General features: G+C 37.9%; 1 protein-coding gene across 8 annotated transcripts in view; it reads left to right on the top strand.

The window, feature by feature from the left end:
- The window catches only part of EVC2 (EvC ciliary complex subunit 2), an 80,271-nt gene extending 59,202 nt beyond the window's left edge, over positions 1–21,069 (top strand). For all 8 annotated transcript variants that reach the window (XM_065659562.1, XM_065659534.1, XM_065659526.1 and 5 more), the window contains 6 exons: positions 7,577–7,804; positions 9,978–10,192; positions 11,631–11,718; positions 18,010–18,203; positions 19,075–19,176; positions 19,657–21,069. In XM_065659562.1, coding sequence (XP_065515634.1) covers positions 7,577–7,804; positions 9,978–10,192; positions 11,631–11,718; positions 18,010–18,203; positions 19,075–19,176; positions 19,657–19,930 — 1,101 coding nt within the window. In that variant the 3' untranslated portion in view covers positions 19,931–21,069. The remainder of the gene's footprint in view (positions 1–7,576; positions 7,805–9,977; positions 10,193–11,630; positions 11,719–18,009; positions 18,204–19,074; positions 19,177–19,656) is intronic.
- The last annotated feature ends 724 nt before the right edge of the window (positions 21,070–21,793 follow it).

The following is a 21,793-nucleotide window of genomic DNA, read 5'->3' as shown; positions in this document are numbered from 1 at the left end:
GCCTCATTGTTTCAGTTTTATATGTACTGCAGGACATACCTGTTGTTTGCATTGTATAGCTGCATATTAGTTACAAAAAGCCAGATGCTTTGTGCTTTTCCAAGTAAGGAATCTAAACTATTAAGGAAAATCATTAGTTCACACTATATAGTTAGGACAGAGAAGTATTGCAATTAACCTCATGTTGATCACAGAAGCAGAGCTTATTTCTTTTGCTGTTAGAGTTTCTTACCTCATTCCTGATTTAGAATCTTAACACTTCTAAATTTTGCTTTAATATGAACACTTCTATTGTCTTCCTCAAAATTAACCATCTGAAGTTGCACAGCCAGTTCAGGCAGGGAAGAAGAACAAAGGAGCAGTACAGCTCTGCTATATTTTGCCTGCTTTCACTGCTGCGGACTTCATACAGTGTCATGAGTTCTATCTCTCTACAGGATGGCTGTAAAATGGTTTCCAGCTAATGCTTATGAAAGCAGCAGCAGTATGTGTTTTGTGACACGGTAAAACAGGCACAGCAGAGAACAGTTCATAGGAGGTGATGAGCTGGGAGGCCATGGCAGGAAGTTTGATGCCTTGTCTTGGAGCATCTGAGAGAATCATTGACCTCATCTTCAAAACCAGACATTATCTACTTCTTTTGTGTTTCATAGCTGGTTTGAGTTGTGTTATTTAGTGATAGGACAAGGGGTAACTGGTTAAAACTTAAATAGGGGAAGTTTAGATCGGCTATAAGGAGGAAGTTCTTTACTGTGAGGGTGGCTAGGCACTGGAATGGGTTGCCCAGGGAAGTTGTGAATGCTCCTTTCCTGGCGGTGTTCAAGGCCAGGTTGCACAGAGCCTTGGGTGACATGGTTAAGTGTGGGGTGTCCCTGATCATGGCAGGGGGGGTTGGAACTAGATGATCTTGAGGTCCTTTCCAACCCTAACTATTCTATGATTCTATGATTCTGGTTATGCGTGAGGAAGTAGCTCTTCCTTTCTGAAATAGCAGTTAACTTACGTCAGAAGAAGCAGAATGATAAAAATACTGACATTCATGGAATCACAGAATCCTGGAATGGTTTGGGTTGGAAGGGACCTTAAAGTTCATCTAGTTCCAACCCTCAACGCCTCATTCTTTAGTCTATTTTCCCTGCTGGGCTTATAAAACCCAATAATAATATTTGCTTGAGAAATGACTTAAGGTTGCAGGTAAACAAGTATATTTTCCGATTATTCCCTTTATTTGTAGTATACAGGACTGTGACAGCACTATTTAGCAATTAGTCTGAACTAAATATGGAAATTAAAAGTCAGTGTTTTAAAGCAATGGACTAATCATAGTGTGTTTACAGCACTGGCAATTTTTTTGTGTAGTTTGGATGTTTCAGGTGGAATCAGCAGCAAATGTTCAGACCTATGAAAGAGGAATCACTACCACCAAAGTGGTCTGACACTATATGTCGAATAGTATATCAATCAGTGTACTGCAGTCCTCTGGTATAATAAAAGGCTTCAAGAATGGCCAGGGGATATTAGTTTATAACTAGTTTGTAATTTAGTTTGTAATCAATATTTGATCCAGCTTCTACTGAAATTGCTTTCTGTGTCACACTGAAGTCAGATCTACTTGCAAGCTTTGGTTTTCACAAATGTATTTCTGTTTGCAGAGCTGTGATTTCAAAGCTGACAAGAGACAGAAGAAACTTGGGTGACTAGGGATACTAGTACCAGTTGAATAATGCAACATTTTATTTGGTTAGAAGCAGTTACTTTACTGTATAATGTTGCATAGATGCTGAATGAAAAAGCTGAACATCATTCCCACAGGATCATAGAATACTTCGGGTTGGAAGGGACCTTTAAAGGTTGTCTGGTCCAACCCCCCCTGCAATGAGCAGGGACATCATCAGATCAAGTTGTTCAGAGCCCTGTCCAACCTGCCTTTGAATGTTTCCAGGGATGCGTCATCTGCCACCTCTCTAGGAAACCTGTTCCAGTGCTCCAACGTCCTTATAAACTAATGTCTTCCTTATATCCTCTTTCTGTTTAAAACCGTTACGCCTTGTCTTGTCGCAACAAAAAAGTTTGACTCTGTTTTTCTTATAAGCCCGCTTTATGTACTGAAAGGCTTCAGTAAGGATGCCCTGGAGCCTTCTCTTCTGCAGGCTGAACAATCCCAACTGTCTGAGCCTTTCTTCAAATCCCTTGTATTTGGGTGTTGTGGTTTAAACCCAACCACAAACCTGGTTCACTCACTTACACCCCTTCTTGCCCTCCCCCTGCTCCTGGAGGGACAGAGAGGAGAATCGAAAAGAATGCAACTCCCACGGGTTGAGATAAGAACAGTTTAGTAACCAAGGTATAACACAAATCACTGCTGCTACCACCAATAATAATAATGATAAAGGAAATAACAAGAGGAAAAAATACAACACCTCAACACCAGCCGACCAATAACTCAATAACTCGCCCCACTCCCCCCAGCCGAGCACCGACTGATACCTCGTCCAACCCTGCAGTGAACCCTTCCCTTCCGGGGTAACTCCCCGTTACCTCCTGGGCATGACGTGCTGTGGTATGGAATACCTCTTTGGTCAGTTTGGGTCAGGTGTCCTGTCTCTGCTTCCTCCCGGCCTCCCCTCCTCCCTGGCAGAGCATGAGGCTCAGAAAGTCCTTGGCCAGGCCAAACATTTGAGCAGCAACTAAAAACATCGGCGTTATCAGCACTGTTCCCAGGCCAAAAGATCAAAACACAGCACTGCACTAGCTCCTAAGAAGGAGAAAAATGACTGCTGCTGCTCAACCCAGGACATTGGGCATGCTTAACCCATTGCTTCATACATAGTAATATGCAAATAGCCTCTAGTTTCACAGTTTGGACCATAAATCTTATGATTCATGGAATATACTGAACATATATAAAATCCCTGTTATTTAAGTGGTTGACAAAAGTATAAGTGTTTCTTTCATCAGTGGTGTCTCTTGCCTTTTAATTTAGATGCAATTATAATACACATTTTGTGTCTCCTTATAAGTGAACTTGAGTTGTCATACTGCATTACCATCTTTATTCATTATTCATTTTAATGGGTTCAAACTTACGCTAAAGGTGATCACTCATTTACTCATTCATGTATTCATTATTCATTCATCTATCCCCAGATTTCAAATATGTATAATTCATTTAAAATCCTTGTGTCTGAAACTGAGCCTCCTGTGAAGTAGCTTAAACTGAAGCTGAACTTTAAATTTAGTTGTGTGCACACACCTGTCAAAACATTTCTGTGTAATTTTCCACATTTTTAGAGGTTTGGAGCACTTCCTGTTCCTAAACCACAAAGGCAGCCTTCAGATATTACTTACTAATTTTCTGTCTTATAAAACAAATCATACCTCAAGCATGTATTTTCCCCTTTTTTGAGATCTTGTAAAAATGTGTGTATTTTAGTAGCCAGTATCTTAGACATATAAATAAAAGTTGAAAGAAAATAAAGACGAGCTCTTTGTGTGTGCATGTTGTCACAACTCATTCAAGCTGGTAGTGTTGCAATATTCTTATTAGTTAAGAGGCTGCCATAATACATTGAATAGTGAGCATCACATAGACTCTAAAGCATTAGTCTTTTTGGAAACTTCTAGTGAGGTAGGTCTGCTTGAATTTCCTTGAATAGATGCTATTGTGATAAAAATCATAATATAAATCATTTAGTCTCTTGCAGCAAAAAATTAGTTGTTCTCATCCATCTTCATTTTCCTGCTTTTAAGTCAGATCAGAACTCAACATTGCCAAAGTTTTGAAAGGTGGCTTATGGCATTAGTTGTCCAACCTGGTTCATTTCTAACATATATTGCCCCTTAAAGTGATGTCTGCTGTAGTGATGAATCTCCCTGAGCATCTTACTAGACTAGCAACTGTTGTCAGCTAAGTATTGAGTGAATGGCTGAATCAGATATAAATTCCTTGCCTTCCTTTAGAAGCAGTTTCTCCTGGTACTGTCTTTAAGAATCACCTAAGAGTGGAACAACTTTCACTGGTGAAAAGAGGGATGGAGGCAAGTAAATGGAAACTTCACAACTGAGACCTTAAAAAATTGAACAGTCTGACAATACAGCTCTGAAAATTGACAGTTGCTTTTGAGAACATTTTCTTGTGTCACAGCGATCAGTAGTATAACAATTAATTCAATGTGCCTTTCAGAACAAAAATAATCTTATTTGTGCACGGGCTTTTGAAGAAAGATTTTTTCTGAAGAAAGATGTATTTTTTTTAATTACTTTTTTTTTGTTTTAAATATTTGCCTTGGCTCTGAGGTGTGGAATAGGCTTAGTTCTAGGTCTTAGTCTTACATCACTGGTTTATAAGAATATGTTGAAGTAATACTTTGGATTTTGAAAATCATAGAATCATAGAATAGTTAGGGTTGGAAGGGACCTTAAGATTATCAAGTTCCCTCCCTCCTGCCATGGGCAGGGACACATCACAGTGGACCATAAACCAGAACAAACTGCCAAACTAACTCCACAAAAAAACCCTGAGTTGGGGGTGCTTGGCTGTCTGGTGCAATCTATATCAAAGTCATGACTTGTAAGATGTTCTGCAGAAGTTTCCATCTTTGATTTCCTGTCAGTGCTGCGAGAGTACAGCCTACATCTTTGAATGCCTCTCAACTACTGAAGTGGAAGTTTAAATGGGAGATGCTAAAGTTACTTACTTTTTGCTAAAAAACAAGTTATGTTTTTAGGAAAACAAAAGGCCCCAAATTCTCTTTAATAGGTTTCTTGCCTACCTGCAAAGAATGTAGAAGATATGTATAAAAATATCATGGTCATAATCATTTGTTATTGACTTTTTTCCTACTGAGAACTGAAACATAGAAACAAGCAATAGGTATTTCTGGGTTCTTTTTGAACAAGTACTGGAAGGCATCTCTGCTCTTTTCCCAGGAACTCCCACTTTTGGCCATCTCTTCTGCTCTTCACTCACTGCCTAGCATGTTCAAAAATAACAGCTTAGTGTTCAGGATTTTGGTTACTGCATTTCGAATAGAATTCCCAGGTTAAATTCTCCTCTTAACTCAAAAATCCCAGATGTTTATGCTTATGTGTACTTATTATTCAGTGTCACACACCTGCATTATTCAAGATCAATTTGTTAGGTCAACAGTAATGTTGAAAGAGAGTGACTGTCTTTTATGATGGAGGTTTGTTAAAAATATCAAGAAAATTAATCTTGCCTCCACTTTGTGTCTGTATGATGATTTCTTACTCTTGTCTTGCAACTGGCTTAATTCACATTAGGGGGAAATATTTCCGGAAGGTTACCTTTCATCCATTGTGTTCAAGGACATTCCAGGTGATATAATAGAGACTTTGGGGAATATTGCATGGGCATGAGACTATCACAAGTTTATTTGGTTCCAAATCACATTTTAAATTTAGCTCTATCTACCGGGTAATAGAATTTGTATGATATGTAATCGCTTTTAGCAGGTCACTTACCAAAATTTCCAGAGAAAATTCATGCACATCATCTTACATATTTATCATCTTATGGGTCTAAAAACTTGGTGGAAGTCTCCTTAAATGCTCCTTTAAGGTTCATCATTAATGGAGTCAATAATGTGTAATTTTGATTAGCACAAACAGAAAGCTAATGAGGTTTTAATGTTTTGAGAGTACATACTGTCTCTATTTGTGCAGAGGTACTCTGAGGGGCAAAATCAGGTCTTGTGGCAATGGGAAGATACAATATATAAAGACTCCGGTTGACCTGTTACAGTGTTTTAGTTCATGCTTGCAGGTCTTTATTGTTCTTATTTTGTTGACTTGCAAAACCGTAGACAGGTGAATTCTGCATGTACAAAGGTATACCAGGGGATGCCTGCCATGCTAAGGTATTAACTGTGTAGGTATCTCAATTAAATACAGATGTTCTGTGTTTAAAGAACAGACCTCTGCCTTTTCTTTAAGACAGGACCCAAACTTCATGAGATAAATACTTTTCCATAGAATGCAAATGTGAATATCTGCGCTCAGATGCCACAGTGATAGTAAACTTGTTGCTTGAGCACTGCTGTTAACAAACATAATACTGGATAATGCTGATTTATGAGAATTTTTATTTTTTTTCCTGTATGCTGTGAAACCTATCAGATTAGATTTATCAGGACGAAAAGAGAATTTAGAGGTAGTGAGGAAAAACCGTGCACTCTGATACCAAGCATTGTATAGATGGCTGTTTCTTTGCTTAACTTTATTCTAAGTCCACTGTGAAAAGCTGTAGTTGATACCAACACCAAATAGTGGAGTTGGAGCTCTCTTAGAATCATAAAATGGCTTGCGTTGGAAGGAACTTCAAAGTTCATTCAGTTCCAACCCCCTGCCGTGGTCAGGAACACTCTACACTAGACCAGGTTGCTTAAAGCACCATCCAACTTGGCCTTGAACACTTCCAGCTATGAGGCAGCCACAGCTTCTCTGGGCAACTTGTGCCAGTGGTTGGATGTACTTTCTGTGTCTTCTCTCTCTCACAGTCTGACTTCTGGGGCCATGTGGATAATAAAGGGAAAGAGAATAAAATTAAACTGATAATTATTTCCTGTCTTTGAGGATTCAGCTACCCAAGTGTTAGATATGCAGCATGGCCATCAGTGTCTAACTTAGACATCCATACCTATATGACACTGGAAACACATTTTGTAGGATACAAAGCATGCAGATAAGTACCTTTTCCTTGGCCTTGACTTAAAATGACAAGCTTAAATGGAAGCATGTAAAAGAGGGTAATTGCAGGTGGGTGCAGTCCACAGTGTGCTGCAGAAAAATGGTTACAGTGGCAATATCACTGACTATAGCATCGAAAGCTCAGCAATCACATTGCATTTGAGCGTGTGCTTGCACATGCTGTATTTGCCTTTCACCCTTGGATAGTTTCTGTGGATGTTCCATCAGATGTGTGGCAGCAACATAGAGTTAAATCATGTTGATTTAATCCTGTTTGATGTCCATTCAATCCAGTTTTAATCTCGTTTGAAATTCATTACTTTTGATTTACAGTTTAACTTTGTTTTACATAAGAAGGTTTTTGGTTATTTGTTTAAAGAATAGTAGGTTGAATTTCATTGGTCAGTATTTATTAGCAATTTGATAGTAATGACAGTTTTTCTATACATTTTGTATTTTTGCTAAAACAGGGATGTATTTTATCTCCTGTTTAACCAACAACATAGGTAAGCATAGGTTTATTTGTATTTTTAATTTTTACTTATATTAAAAATTATATAGACCCTCTATTTTAGGTTTGTGTTTAATATTAAAGTTGTGACTATGCTAAAACAAAGCCTGATCTCTTTGAAATATCTGACCATACTGTAATATTTTTTTGATCACTTAAACACAGTAAAATCTTGGGATTTATTGTCAAAAGCACTTTCTAAAACAATGTATTATATTGTAAGATAACAGAATTTATTTCTTCAATGCTTTAACTTGCTTGTTAATTACAGAGTAATAAAACCATGGGCATGCATGATGAGGTTTTCATGAGTTTTTCTGTTAATCTTGTTATCTTTTGTGCTTTGGTGTTTTTTAGGTTAAGCATCAGTTGCTGCTTGAGAAAGAGTGTCAGCTGCGCGATCTGGAAAGTAAACTCGGAGAGTATATAGCTGCTTTAGCCTTTCAGAAGACTGTTAAAAAATCCAAAATGTTGGAGCTGTATACTGCTATCATAAGTGTGCAAGCTTTGCTCTTTGAACAACTGAGCACGTCAAAAGCCCTGTCAAAACTGGAATGTATTCAGATTTTAGAAGCACACAACCCTGTAAGTAATGAAGTAATGAAAAGGAAAAATTCCTCTTAGGGGACAGCAACTATTACAGTAGCTTAGTTGACTTTGATTTAGCTGTGCTGATTTCAGCTCCTGATTGTCCAGTATTTAATTTCTGTGATTATGTGCTTTAATGCACTCAGTTAAAGGAATAAAGAGAAGAACAGTAGTAGAGCCAGGAAAGACTGTATATCATTATGATTTATTTTTATTATAATTGCATCCAGAGTTCTACAGTGTATTTTGATGGCTAATTATTATTAGCGACTTATTGATTGCAAGAAAGATAACTGGGAAGTGATTGTGAGTCATGACTGGGATAGTGTGTAAATTGTCATGACTTTGTTACAAAGTTGACCATATTATACTGCTATCCTTACGGTAAAATCCATAACCATATGATATGCTTAAGTCATTGAGCTTTTAAAGATGATATATACAGCCTCCTACCTGTCTCTGCCTCCCTCCAAGCACACTTACACCGTTTAAATAGCAGAAACTTTGGAAAGGCCTCCTTCCTTCATTGTATTTATTACATACTTGGTATGTGCCAGTTTTCTGAACTTTTTTTAATAATTCAGTGCTTTGTATTCATAAGGATTTATCATTTTTTTTTACATCTGCTGTTTGCAGTCATCCAAGTGAGGCTTGCGAGAGCACTGGAGTAGAACCGACAAAATGGGTTTTTAAGAGCAAAACCTCTTTGCTAGAGGGCATCATTAGATAGCTATTGCTGTGAAAACTCCTGGTTAAATTTTAATGCTTTCATCTCTACAGCGTTTCTCTTTGCATGGCAGTTAGAATGCTTATATGATTCCAGCTTTGCTTAAATTTGTGTAAAATCTGTAGAAAATAGTAAAATTCTATGTAGACAGAGTATTAAAAAAATAATCTGAAGTTATTGCCTTTTATGCAGTAACTGTAAGTGGGCTCTTGGAAGAGGTTGCTTTTAAGTTGTCTGTCCTTGGACAGATGAAGAAAAAGAATTGAAGGAGGGATTGAAGAGAGACCTGGAGTAGCTAACACTGGAATTTTTATCCAGTGTGCATGAACTGATTTAAGACCTGTTCTGGAGGAAAAATATTTTAGACATTGTTTAAAGAACCTGTTAGGCTTAGATTGCAAGGGCAATGAAACCTCTTTCACTTGATGTGGTTTTGTCTAACTCCTTTGTCCAACTAGCTGGCAAATTTTAACATCTGTTGCTTTAAAACAAATGCATCAGATTACAGAGGATGCTCTAATGCTGACAACATCAGTGATAGTTTTGCCAGTCAGTGAAACAAACACATGTGGCTGTATGTGAGTTTGCTTCATCCCCTTAGAGATAACATTTAATAACCAATTTTGGTGTTGCACTAATGTCAAAGCTTGCTGACCAGGAAGCAGACACTTACTTAAAGATGCTGTGCTCCAGTGAATCTGTAGTCTGAATAGAGCTGATGGGATGGAGGAATAGATCAAAATTCAGCATTTTGTCCAAGATACAGGTTGAGAAATAAGGCATTGAGATACTAAGAAACTTAAAGGTTCAGGTTAGACAACAATGATGTTGGAAAACTGGACTATGAAACTTCCCTTCTGATGTCTAATTTGACCAAAGAAAGATCTTCGTCATGAGGGATGAAGTTCACTTAAGACTTTGGGGTTTAACCCAAAGAGCATAGTATTTTAACCCTAATTTTATCACACTAAATGTGAATTACTGTTTTTTCACATAAAACTCACTGATATTAGCTGTTTATTCAGTATAACTCTGCTTTAGATTTACCTCAGACTGAGTTTCTCAAGCTCTTTTCAGGGGCTTTATGCAGCTTATAGATGAATTCTAATGGTGCCATTCTTTTGTTTGAATCTGAGCCATGCTGGTAGTGTACTTTATAGATGTCCTCTACAGTGGAAGGTTTCAGAGGACACTGACCTTTAACACAGTGAAAATTGACTTGTATCTTTTGGCATTGTTCTGATATTCCTGGTCTGCAAGTCATGTTTGCTGAAGCCATTCAATGAATTTGAAAGTGTAACGACTGCAAGTGGCTGGGTAGAATGAGAAATGAATAAACTAATATCAGAAATATTGATACCATCTTTTTTCTTGTCTCCAAATGAAATTCACTCTTCCAAGTTAAATTATGAATTTTTATCCTTACGTCTTTTCAACCTATAGGAGATTGAAGAACTTGACAGGAAGCTGGAGTATGAGATGTTGCATAAGGAGTCAGCTCAGCAGCAGCACCATCTAATGAGTAGACAGAGGTGGACTCTGGATGGGTTGGGACTTTCAAGTGAAGCTGTGGAAACAAATGCAGACAGACAGGTGACAGTTCTGCTAAGACAGGCTATGAATAAATGTGGGCAATTTATAAATCTGCATCAGCAAAGGTAAGTGCTTTGGTCTCAGGTTCTAGAAGCAGTCCTTATAAACCATAAGATACTACAAACAGCAGGCTAAATGTTCTGCTGTTGAGGAGGGACTATGCATGTGTTTGAACAGTGCATTTTTGTGATGTAGCCCAGAGCATAACTGAGGAATCTTGGGAATATTGAAATAAGAAACATGAAATAATAATAACCTAGTTGTGTGTAGATTATGCTGTGCTGCATGGCAATCACCATTTCTTGATGGAGGTAGTGGAAAAATAATACTCATTAGCAGCAAGAAGGAAAAGAATTTCAATCCTCTTCCTTTGACTCCAAAGAAGATAGGCAGGGACTTCAATGCAACCTGATCTGCAGGGGTCAGGGGAAGTAACTGAGATGATTTAAATTAAATTTCCATCTCAACTGTCACACTGTAGACTGAATTCCATGTCACACAGTCATTTTTGATAGGATATATAAACGCTTCTTTAGAGACAGGCTCAATTTCACTTTTCCCTAGCCAATTTTTATGTAAAGGTATCAGTGACCAGAAAAAAGGTCAGATATAGAAATATCTGTCTGGTCATGAAGGTTGCCTAACAAAAATGGGTGGTAATGTGCAAAATTGCAAAGTATTGTATTACCTTCAGTAGGGTCACAGGAGTTAGGTATTACATTTCTATGTGTATTGTACAGTATTAAAAGCCTACCACATTTCAAGATACATGTATGATCCTGAGAGGATGTTTTCCACTACAAAGAGGAATTTCTGTGAAACAATTGATATCTTTAAAATGGCTTTGGGAGGCTTTGGGTGGAGTTACAGCACTCTTAAGTCTGTTTCAATTCTGAACGTGCTGGAGCTCCACTCAGTGTAGATTAATAACTCTTATCATGCAGAAGTGAAGAGTCAGTAGAAGAACAAATAGGTTACTGGTTTGTGGATGCTACTGTAGAGATTGCTTAGTGATGCCTTCCAAGAAACAGCAACTAGCCTTTACTGTTTACCTGAAAACTTAATGGAAGAAACAAGTTTTGTACTTTTACCAAGTGACACAAGGATGGCTTCATGGTTCAGTCCAGAAACAAAAGAAAACACCACTAGTGAGGGAATTAGCTGTTTACTATTATATTCCAGCAATAAAAAGATCCACAGCTTGCCATAAACTGTGGTGATGAAATTTAAAGAAGATGGGGACAGGTTGAATCTTGTCACATTCGAGCAATTCTGGATATGAATTGCGTGCAAGAGCATAGCCTTAGATTCTGCTGTCATGTTTGTTTGGTGGTTCAGGGAAGAAGGGAAGAGAAGTTGGTTTATTTTAGAAGTTATGCTGCTCACCCAGCTTTGCTGACAGGAAGTCATGCTTCCTGAATGGATGACTTTCAGAAATTGTTTTTTGTAATACAGTTGTTGCACCTGGGAAGACTTCAATATTAATTCTGTCTTTCACTTCAGCTTGAGAGATGAGCAATGGAATTGTGTGGCGCTTGAAGATCTCCTGGAAAATATAGAAATGGATGCATTATTGGCACTTTATAGTCAGGTAAGCATGAAATTGAGCAAAGCTGCCAAGTTTAAATTAAGGCTGTATCTGGAAATAAGCTTTTCTTCTTTTCTGGGAAGTGTTACAACTGTATTTGGAGTAACTATCAGCTAATAGTGGCTACCGGTTTCTGCTGTTAGCTGTCTGTATCATGATTCACTTAATTCTCACCTGCTTTTGGTGATTTCAATTTTACTGAGTTATATTTCTTTTTATTCGCTCAAAAATCATTTCAGGGTGTTCTCCTGTTGCATTTCATTCTGTGGAGAACCAAACTGCCTGAGTTTCTGGTTTACAGGTAGATTTACAGCCTGATTTTCATGTAACAGGACAAAGGATTTGGTTAGGTTTTAATCAGGAATGGTTGCATTGATTGTGTTACAGAACTAAAAGAGAGAAGGACTGCTAGTTAAGTTTTCTAGTATCGTTACTCATAGCGTTTTTTAGAAGAGTGTCACCTCTTCAGGTATTGGCTGCCTGTCAGTCACAAAAGGCATTAAAAATGAATCACTGCTGTCCTCAAGTGTTATCTGCAGGCCTTGGCTGAGATACGTAGCTGGTGTCAGAAAAGAGACCCAGCATTGGAGCTTTTTACATCCAAGCATCTTTCCTCTCAGGAGCAAGTGTGGTTGCATCACATGAATCATAAATTCAGAGCTTCAGAGGTCAGCAAGCCAAGGGAGGAATCACTTAGACTAAGGGTCTTTCAGCTTTTCCTGTGCTTTAGCTTGTTTCTGCTCAATTTTGTGAACTCCGTCATCTCCCGATTTAAATGTCTGTTCATGAAGAGTTGGAGTGAGACTCCTGTATATTTTTTCTGTGTTAGGATATTCACCTGGAAGGTAGCACATGTTTTCAGACCCATACTCTGATTTAGGTAAGGAATTAGCATCACAGGCTCTTAAAGTTCGCTGGGGGGTGATAATCCCTTCAGTCTCTGTCTCTCATGGGGACACTCAGGCTCCATTCAGAGTAGAGTCCTTTTATGAGTCCTTCCTTACCTTTGAATATCTGGCAGCCTTATGGCTAGGGCTCTGTCCCGGAATAGAAGATCTCATTCTGTGCTGAACAGTTGAATCAGACAGAGTGGGAATTCAGACTTTGTCTTAACGCTTTCCAGAGCATCCTATCCTCTGGGCATAATAATAGAAACATCAAAAGCACATTCTGGTGTGTCTTGCAGTGTTACAGTTGGAGGTGTTTGCTGAAGAGGTCATGACCAGCGTTACCAGCCTTCCAGTTTTAAATCCAAGCTATGTATTGCTGTAGAGTTTGGAGGCAGGGTGCGTGTGTTTTTAGTATTATTAGTATTATTATTTTCCTCTTTGATTTCCCCCCACCTCCTGTTGCAGCTGTTTGTGTCTTTTCAAACTGGCTTGCTATCTTGTCAGCCTTGACAGTTTGGGATATTGTAAGCAGATATGGCTCTCAGGAGCTGCTGAATTCTGTTCCAGCCTTAAGTTCCTTCCCACTGTTTTCTGCCCCCAATGACCTACTGTGCATAAAGCTCCTAATATTTTATTGGGATTTCACCGCATCCTGCTGACACTTCTAAAAATTTCTGCTGCAGGCCTTTGATAAGGTGATATGATATTTATCATAACCTTGATAAGGTTATATGGTATTTATGATGTAAATATTCATATGATGGTGAGTTTTAATCTTTATTTCTTTATAACTTTAAACTTTATGTGTATTCATTTATGCTTCTTTGAATGTGTAAAGTGACCACCCACTATTTTCATTATTCATTCAGTTTTGGAATGGTGGTGTGGGCAGTGACAGCTATAACACTTTTCAGAAGCAGTATTAAATTAGAGCCTTTATTTTGCCCATTTTTAGTTGCATTTGTCTAATACTTCAAGATTTCAGAACTTTTTTCTCGGAGAAAGATGATCTTTTGGCCTGTTCAGTGTTCCTCCTTTTTTTTTTTTTTGTGAAACAGTTATGGAGCCTTTTGTGAATATTTTGCTGAAACATACAGTGCTTTAGGTACATGCCAAATATGCTAAATAGAAATTAAGTCTTAGATAAAATAAACTCCGCTCCACATCTGTGGAAAATAAGCATTATAGGAGATAGAAAAATTGAAAATGCTTTGAAAGGTCCTTTGGGCTTTGCTGATCTTTCTCTGTACTACTGGGGCTGAAACCAAAGGTCTTGGTTGGCCGTAGTCTTTTGAATTCTTCTTACACTGTTTGTTGGGATTTGGGGTTTTTTCCCTAGTTCGTTATATATTTATCTGACAATATATGCTGCATCCCTGCCCATTATAAAGGCTTTAACAGCACAGACCAACTCCTCCATATTAGCACTACTGAGACCATTGTCATAGTTTAATTTCAATACTTTTAAATCTGCTATTGCCTTGCAATCTTGGACTAATTGGAGAGACCATGTACAGCAATTTCAGAGGCTAGCAAAAACAGTCGCCACTAGGTGGGAACTCTTAAAAGAGAGCATAAAGACTGCATTAATCTCATACTTGCCATACTCTTGGGCATAGAAGCTTTGGAAGAAGATGCATGTAACAAGCCAGATGCTCAGCAGAAGAGCTCTTATCTTGCAGAGGATATTGTGAAATGTTTTTCTGCTGCTCTTGAGCTTGGTTGTCTCTGCTAGAGCCTCAGCATCTACTGCCCTCATAAAGGCATGAATTCAAGATTTGTGCCATGTTAAGATGAATGCTAACCTCCAGTCAACTGTGATCTCCCCAGCAGCCAGGACTGCTGATAAATGATTGGAAGTGGCTCAGGGAGCACTTCCACCGGTTCCTCAGTACCCTTGGATGGATCCCATCTAGACCCATAGACATGTGCATGTCTAAGTGGTGTACCAGATTGCTGACTATTTCCTCCTGGACTATGGCAATTTAATTGTGTTCTGTGATGGTTAAGTTTCTTGGGCATGGATGCATTGTGAAAGAGCTTCTGAACAGCATGGCATGTATTCTGCAAATTGAGAGGTTAAAATCATTGCTTTGCAGACTACATAAACTAAAAATGTCATAATTTTCACAGTATCCACTCTTAACCACCCTAGCAGGTAAACAGTGACCCTTGATAATTATAAATTTTGGTATCTTGAAGACAGAGATTTAAAAGCATCACTGTCACTTCACTGCAGCTGAAAAACTGCACTCACTGTTCAGTGTATACTTTGGGGACTGCTTTGTGTTTTGTTCATAAGATTCCCTGAAGAAATAATTAATTTGTGTAAAAATGCATTCGATATCATTATATATACCATTGGGGGGTTTGTGTTTATATTTATTCACATAAAGTGTAGCCCAGAGATATTCTGGGACATAATTTATTGAAATTCCATAAAACACATACATATTTACCCTGCAGATATACAAAACATCTGTTCTCCGCAAGTAAAAGTCCAACTATAATTTCAAACCTCAATATTCTTAATTTAACTGTAAAGAAGTATGTGCTTAGAGAAGACTAACTTATTAAGGCTTAGGGTTCCTTAGATGTTCCTGCTTTTGGATGTGCTTATGTGTGTGATATGGGAACCGATTTTTAAATCTTCCCTCCTCCCTCATTTTCATATGAATTATGGAACACAGTACATTGGCAAGTATTAGGAAGCTATAGCTATTGTACCTCTGTATCTTGCACTCAATTCTTTCTTTTAAGAGGACTTTCCTCTTTAGGCTAGTTTTTAGAACTGTGCATGCAGCCCTGTCTGGAAAACCAGGTAATTTTTGCTTTCCTGCATTTCATGTTTCATCTTATCTTTATCAAGGCAGATCTAGCTCAATAAGAGATTTGCTTGATAGGTACTCAGTTCAGGATCATAAGCCTCTGGCTGAGAAGTTTCTTTTAATTAAACTCATAATACAGTCCCAGGTACACCAGTTGCATTCTGGAGACAGCAGATGATGCAGGCAAAGTGTCATGTGGAAACAGCACAGTAAGCTTGAAACACAGCGCAGATCGAGTTCACTGATACTGCTATTGTTGAAATTCACATTGCGCAGTCCATATACTTAAAAGTAATTCTGCTGTGTGTAAACTACAATTCTTTCCTGGTTTTATTTTGACCATATAATATACCTGAAGAATCAGAGTCACCCCATACTGGAGTGCTTTTGGTCTGACTGGTTGACTGTTCCTGTATTTGCATGCACATTCACTTCTTCCGAGTTTGCAAGCTGGTCTGAATAGCTGTGAGAATCTGGAAGTGCTGCTCCCTGCTGGCGCATGTTCGCACATCCGCGCTCCCTTGGCCATACATATGTTAGATGCCAGTGGGCCCCTGTGCCACTTTTGGTACTGGTGACAGCATTGTGGCACCTGGCAGGATTACTTAATTGTGAATTCTGCTGTGTTAGAAAAGCATTAAGGATTCCCTTTCAGTTCCCAAATCATTGTTGATGTGGAAAGGTAAGGGTCAGAGTGGAGAAAACGTTTTAAAGAGGAAACTATTACAGAGGAAAGCAGTACTGAAATCATCTGTGTATAAATTACTGCCTTATAGGTCCTGAGACCATTTAGCCAAAAAGGGCAGAATAGGTCACAGAGATGTGTAATTTTTATTCTCACTTAATGTGTTTTTTGTAAGTTTCTAGAAGAACAGTTTTTAAAGACTAAAAGTACAACACAGTCTGTCTACAGCTATAGAATTTAAAATTAGGTGTCTGTATTAAGATTAAAGCTCTTATTTACATTCTTCTCCAGAGAAGAATCAAACCCTTTCCTGCCCTAAGCCAGAACAGACATCTCTTTTACCTAATTTTAGTTCCTGTTTAGGGTGAAGACATTGGATGTCTTAGATACTGCATTAATTTGCTAATTTCTCCTCAATCTTAGGATTTTGTCTTGTTCATTTTAGTATCTCAGTAGTTTCCATGGAAAACTTACAACAAGAACACTGTAAAACCCAGGAAATATTTTTCCTGCCTTTTAGAGAGGAGTTCTCTGCTTGGAGAATAGTTACGGGTTTTTATTTTTTAGCCATTAAAATTTGGGTTAGGACTGTGTTGGGAGTGATTGCTTTGTTTGTTTTTATGTGGATTTAGCAGAAAGATTTGTCCTTTACAGGACATACTTTTGGTAAAATGCCTTCTTGCAAAAGAAAAGAGTGATTTAATATAGGCATCTCATGGGTACATTTGCTACTCTGGAAACTGGTCATGCAAAGCAAGAGGCAGAGTTCAAATATTTACTGTGACATTTTGAATCCATTGTGGACAAAGATATTGACTGTCTTCAAGCATGGTGGGACCGTGTAGGTTTTTTATGTGACATGGGCTTTGTAGTCATCTCCTCTTCAAGTTTATAGGAAAGTCTACGGAGCAGAGGTGACTCGGCTGTCGTGAGTCATCTCGAACATTTGTCACGTCTTACCTAATTTCACCTACCTGAGATGTGTGGATGGTTTGAATAGACTACAACAGCTTTTTTTCTGGCATCCTTTGAGGAATTTAACTTGCTTTATTTTGCTGAACTCTTTTCTTTCCATGTAGTTCTCAATACATTGGAGACTTTTCATATTTGTTATACAGACATGAGGTGTCTGCAGAAACAGCCCTGGAGACACAGTAGTTTTGACAGCAGAGCAGAAAACAACAGGATTTTGGTGTTTGGAGGGGGGAATGGGGCTGGTTGATTGTCTAGGGAACAACTAGATTTGAACTTAGTTTATTTGAGCACTATGTTAATATGGTCTACACTGACCTTTGGGCAAAAAAAGAGAGGACATTTGGAAAAAAATAAACCCCAAACAGCAAAACAAAACCAGATTTTTCCTTCGCCTCTTAACAAGTGTTATTACAAGCTGTTCTCTGAGTTTATCACAGAATCTTGTGTTAAGAGAGGCTGCACAATGAAGTGCGCAGCCCTTGCAATATATAAATGTTGTCATTAGGTTTCAGAGGCTATTTTTTCTCCCTAAATTTTGCAGAGCAGGGAATGCTATATAGCTTCATTACTATCTTGAAAGCATTTCTTCATAATAGTACAAGCCATAAATTAACTAAACCTTACATGCTAGGTTATGGTTGCATTGTGTTTTTTTCAGACTGAAGGGCATCAAGTATATGCCCTAAGCACATGAACTAAAATCAGCTGTTTTTTTAACACTGACATTTACTTTATCCAGAATGAAATGGACAATCAAAATATATATGGGTAGAAACAGTGACCATGGGACTGTGACCCCTTGTACCAAAATTGTTGCCACTAATGTGATTTTCAGTAATACTTTTTGTTGCTGTAATGAATAGTTCTTTTATTTTCAATGCTAAATTTATCTGTCTTCTATTCACTTATCCTCTAGGAGCTTCGGCTGGCAGGTTATTTGGCTAAACTGACACGGGTACCAATGAGGATGTTGCACAGGGTCCTGAATTTGTTGCTGCCCTCCAGCTCCCAAAATGAGATTCTTTCTGTCCTTGATTCCATCAGTAAATACTCAGATGGTGTTGCTGAAAGTGACAGTAACACAGACGAGTCTGGCAGCTGTAAGAAAAGGTAAGCGTGGTATATTTTGGTAGACCGTTGCAAGAAAAGATTATTGCTTTGCATGCGTGTATGTTTGCTGGACAAGCAGATTGACAGCAATATTAAAAATCACAGATGCGTAAGTTTCCTTTTGAAATATTTCTGTGGGGTAAAAATACTTTGAACATGCTACCTTATGTTATGAAATATTTAAACTATAATAAATGTTTGACAAAAAGATAATACGTATTATAAGTTTTGGAGTTAAGTGGTTGTTTTACAGATGTATAAATCTAGTTCTGATCATTTTCTTTCTCTTTACTTTAATTGGAGTTTATGAATTATTTTCCTTCCAGCATTTTATAATATTCTAGCACACCTGATTTCAGGAGTATAGAACTCCTAAAGATATAAAGGAAGTCCTTCTTTCTAATAATAAAAGTTTCAACCTTGCCCCTTTGTAGTTCAGTATAGAAGTCCCTAGTGGCCACTGGTTTTCCCTCTACTCACAGAGGAGGTTCATCTCCTAAAGCCTTTATCCCTTCACTTGTATCTCCATTAGCTGTGTAGCTAACATGGAGGTGCTCCCAGATGCTCTCTCCTAACTCCTTGCCATGACATGGGAAAGGGAGAAAAGCAGATGTTGTGGCATTGGTCCCTCTAGTTGTCAAACGTGAGTTGTCAAGGAACAGATAAGGGTACTTGGGACCATGCCCTTAGGTGTGATCTTAGCTGATTTAAATGATTTGTGGCAGGGCAGCAAGCAAACACTTGAATGCTCTTACTGACTGTACTCATGGTATTACTGTCTTGGGTTTGGTAGCTAAAATCAGAAAGGGGAGGAAAGTGTGTTTATTTGGAGATTTGCTGCTGGGAATTTTTTCCTTTGCTACTCTTTCAGGAAGAACCAAGAGTTGTGGCAAGCACTGGAGAACAAATTAAGGCAAGATCTGATAAACAAAAGTTTGGAAAAATTCCCTTCTCTACACAAGAGAAAAGACAGGTAAGGAGAAAACAGGAATAAACATACATGGGTTCTTTAATACTTCATTTAGTCTCCAAGGTTTCTCTTTTATCTATTAGAAATCAGAAAATAAATTCATAAATACACATTTTCTGTCACTGTTCTGCTGTTTCTGTTTCCTAGGACATATTTGCACATAATAAGCAGTAATAGTAAATGCCTAACATTTTTTTTCTGTACATATCTACAAAGCTCACATATTTTTCATATGCACTGCCTATCTTCTGTATGCTTATTTATTATAAGGCTATCTTTCCTTACGCAATTTTGTATCTCATAAAACAGTATGTGAATTATTTGGGATTGGAATGGAAATTACAATTCTGTCGGTTGAAATTCTGTTTTCTTTAGCTTCCGAAGTCACCACTTCCATGTGAGGATATGACATAGGAAGTTAGGCGCTTTTTTTACCCAAATTTTCATTTTTTTCAATTTATTTATTTTTTTTAATTAATGTAGTTTGATAAAGAAGAAACAACTTGCCCTCTTGGAAAAAGCACCATTCATTCATCTTGGATGTTCACCTACACAACCTCCTATGGAACAGTCTGATCCACCTGCTTCTTTGAACACTGCAACTGCTGAATCCATAGAGCTATTAGACACAGGGGAGAAGGTATTTTTGTTCCGTGGGCCCAGTGATCCAATTCTTCCTTTTCACAGTTCTGCAAGGAAAAAGAAAAAGAACTTTCTTAATTCCAAAAAGGCTTCTCGTGCAAATACGGACTCATAGGACAACTTCCCTTCATAATATCAACAGGGAAAGAGGGAGTTATTTAAAATTCCGTAAAATAATGAGAGTGCAGTTTAAATAACACATGCATTGCTTTAATCTCATGTATCTGACATTGTAAATAACTGCAGTGCAGAATGGCACGGTTAGCAGTGTACATTGTGCATTTTTTATTCTTGTCAGTATATGATGCAGTAGGTGAAATATGGGTGTTTTATGACGCGTATGCTAGCAGGCAGCGCTCTGTGCTCCTTAGGTACATTTTGACCATTTTTGCACTGATTTACCGTAGTTGTACTTTTACAAGTTATATAGAAAAGTTATTTATTATGCAAAGTAAGTACTGATTCACTATTTTTTGTATTTATATATTCTTGTAATAAACTGTGGTATAGCAGATGACATGAAGAGATGAAGTGGATGACCCACAAGTCCTCTGTTCTCTGACTTTCTGCTATTCTAGCTAATGTACTGTTTAATGTGTTCTTAATAGGTTTTGAATGTTACTTCTGCAGTCTCTGTTCTTTAGTGTTAGCTGGTATTCCAGCTCTTCGGCATATACATGTACTTGGCCTTGCATCCTGGAGTAACTTCAGTTTTTCACTCTTGTTTCTAAACTTACTCCAGTTGAGCTGTGAATGTGGCTACAGTTCAAAACTGTGTTAAATATTTGCAACCTGTTGCAGTCTCTTTTTTTTTGGTCAAATGGAATCACACTTGCTTAGTAGAAAAGGGAAAAATGTAAATGGGCATGGAAAACTTTCGCAAGCTTTTTTGATTGCAGTGCTGCTAACTGTCACTATTTTAGGTGGGTATTTTCTCAAGTTCTTATTCCTGGATTTCTCTAAATCAATGAGAATATCATTTTACATTTCAAAAAGTGTTCATTTTAAAGCCTCTCTGTTGACAGAAAGAAGCCTGTACATATAAACCCTAAATACAGGAAAAGGCTAATTTAAAAGAAACATGTATAATATTTCATTTTGATCAAGTCTGCTTGGAGGGCCTTTTTGACTCTCTTTGAATCTGTCTGGGAGTGCTATGATCATATATTTTGCAATTTTTCATGTATGGTATTTCTGTGTCTTTGTATTAATAGTGTGCCAATTTCATTTTAAAAATTAAAAGGTTACAATATATGTGTGTGTGCAGTTGGCATCTATCCCAAGTGGAAAAAACATGTATTTTTACCCCACTTCTCTTGACAAGTTTAAATATTCATCCCACAGTAAACAACAAGCAGTGTTTCATATTGCTATTAGCATTAGAAAATGTATGCAGTAATTAACCTAATAATCCCAATTATTTTTGGATTGCGTTCTTCAGTCTTTTCATGGAAGTCTTTGCTCTCACAGAAAGAAGAGTCTGTCAGCATTGTGGGAGTTCAGAATCACTGTTTTAATATGTCTTGTATGTTGTCCCCAAGCATGGGTTGAGTAAAAGTAGAGTCTGTCCTACCGTGGAGCTTGGTCAGACCTGAATAGGAGGAGACTGGGGTGTTTCAGAAAGGGGTTTGGCCCTATTCAAGAAAAGACAGTAGGAAAACCTGAGCTGTGGTCAGGGCTGCAAGGAGTAATAGAATGCTGAAGAACCCTCTCTTAAATGTGAGTCTCCTGAGATTTCTTTGCCAGCCTGAACTCCAGGCTGTTATAATAGGAAAGGGAAATGACGGTACTGATCAAAGATTGGTGCTAGTAGCTTTAGTCAGTTACAATATTACAATGCAAAAGCTGAATACTGGTTGCAATAGCAGTTTATTATCCTTAACAGATAATCTGTATGTCTAATACTAGAAGACTGATCTGTAACTCAGACACACCTCATCACAAATTCAAAGCAGCTCAGATTGTTAACTACTCTAGT

This window comes from Lathamus discolor, chromosome 1 (genome assembly GCF_037157495.1).
Source record: "Lathamus discolor isolate bLatDis1 chromosome 1, bLatDis1.hap1, whole genome shotgun sequence".
Classification (NCBI taxonomy): domain Eukaryota; kingdom Metazoa; phylum Chordata; class Aves; order Psittaciformes; family Psittacidae; genus Lathamus; species Lathamus discolor.
This window is presented reverse-complemented; position numbering and strand designations above follow the sequence as displayed.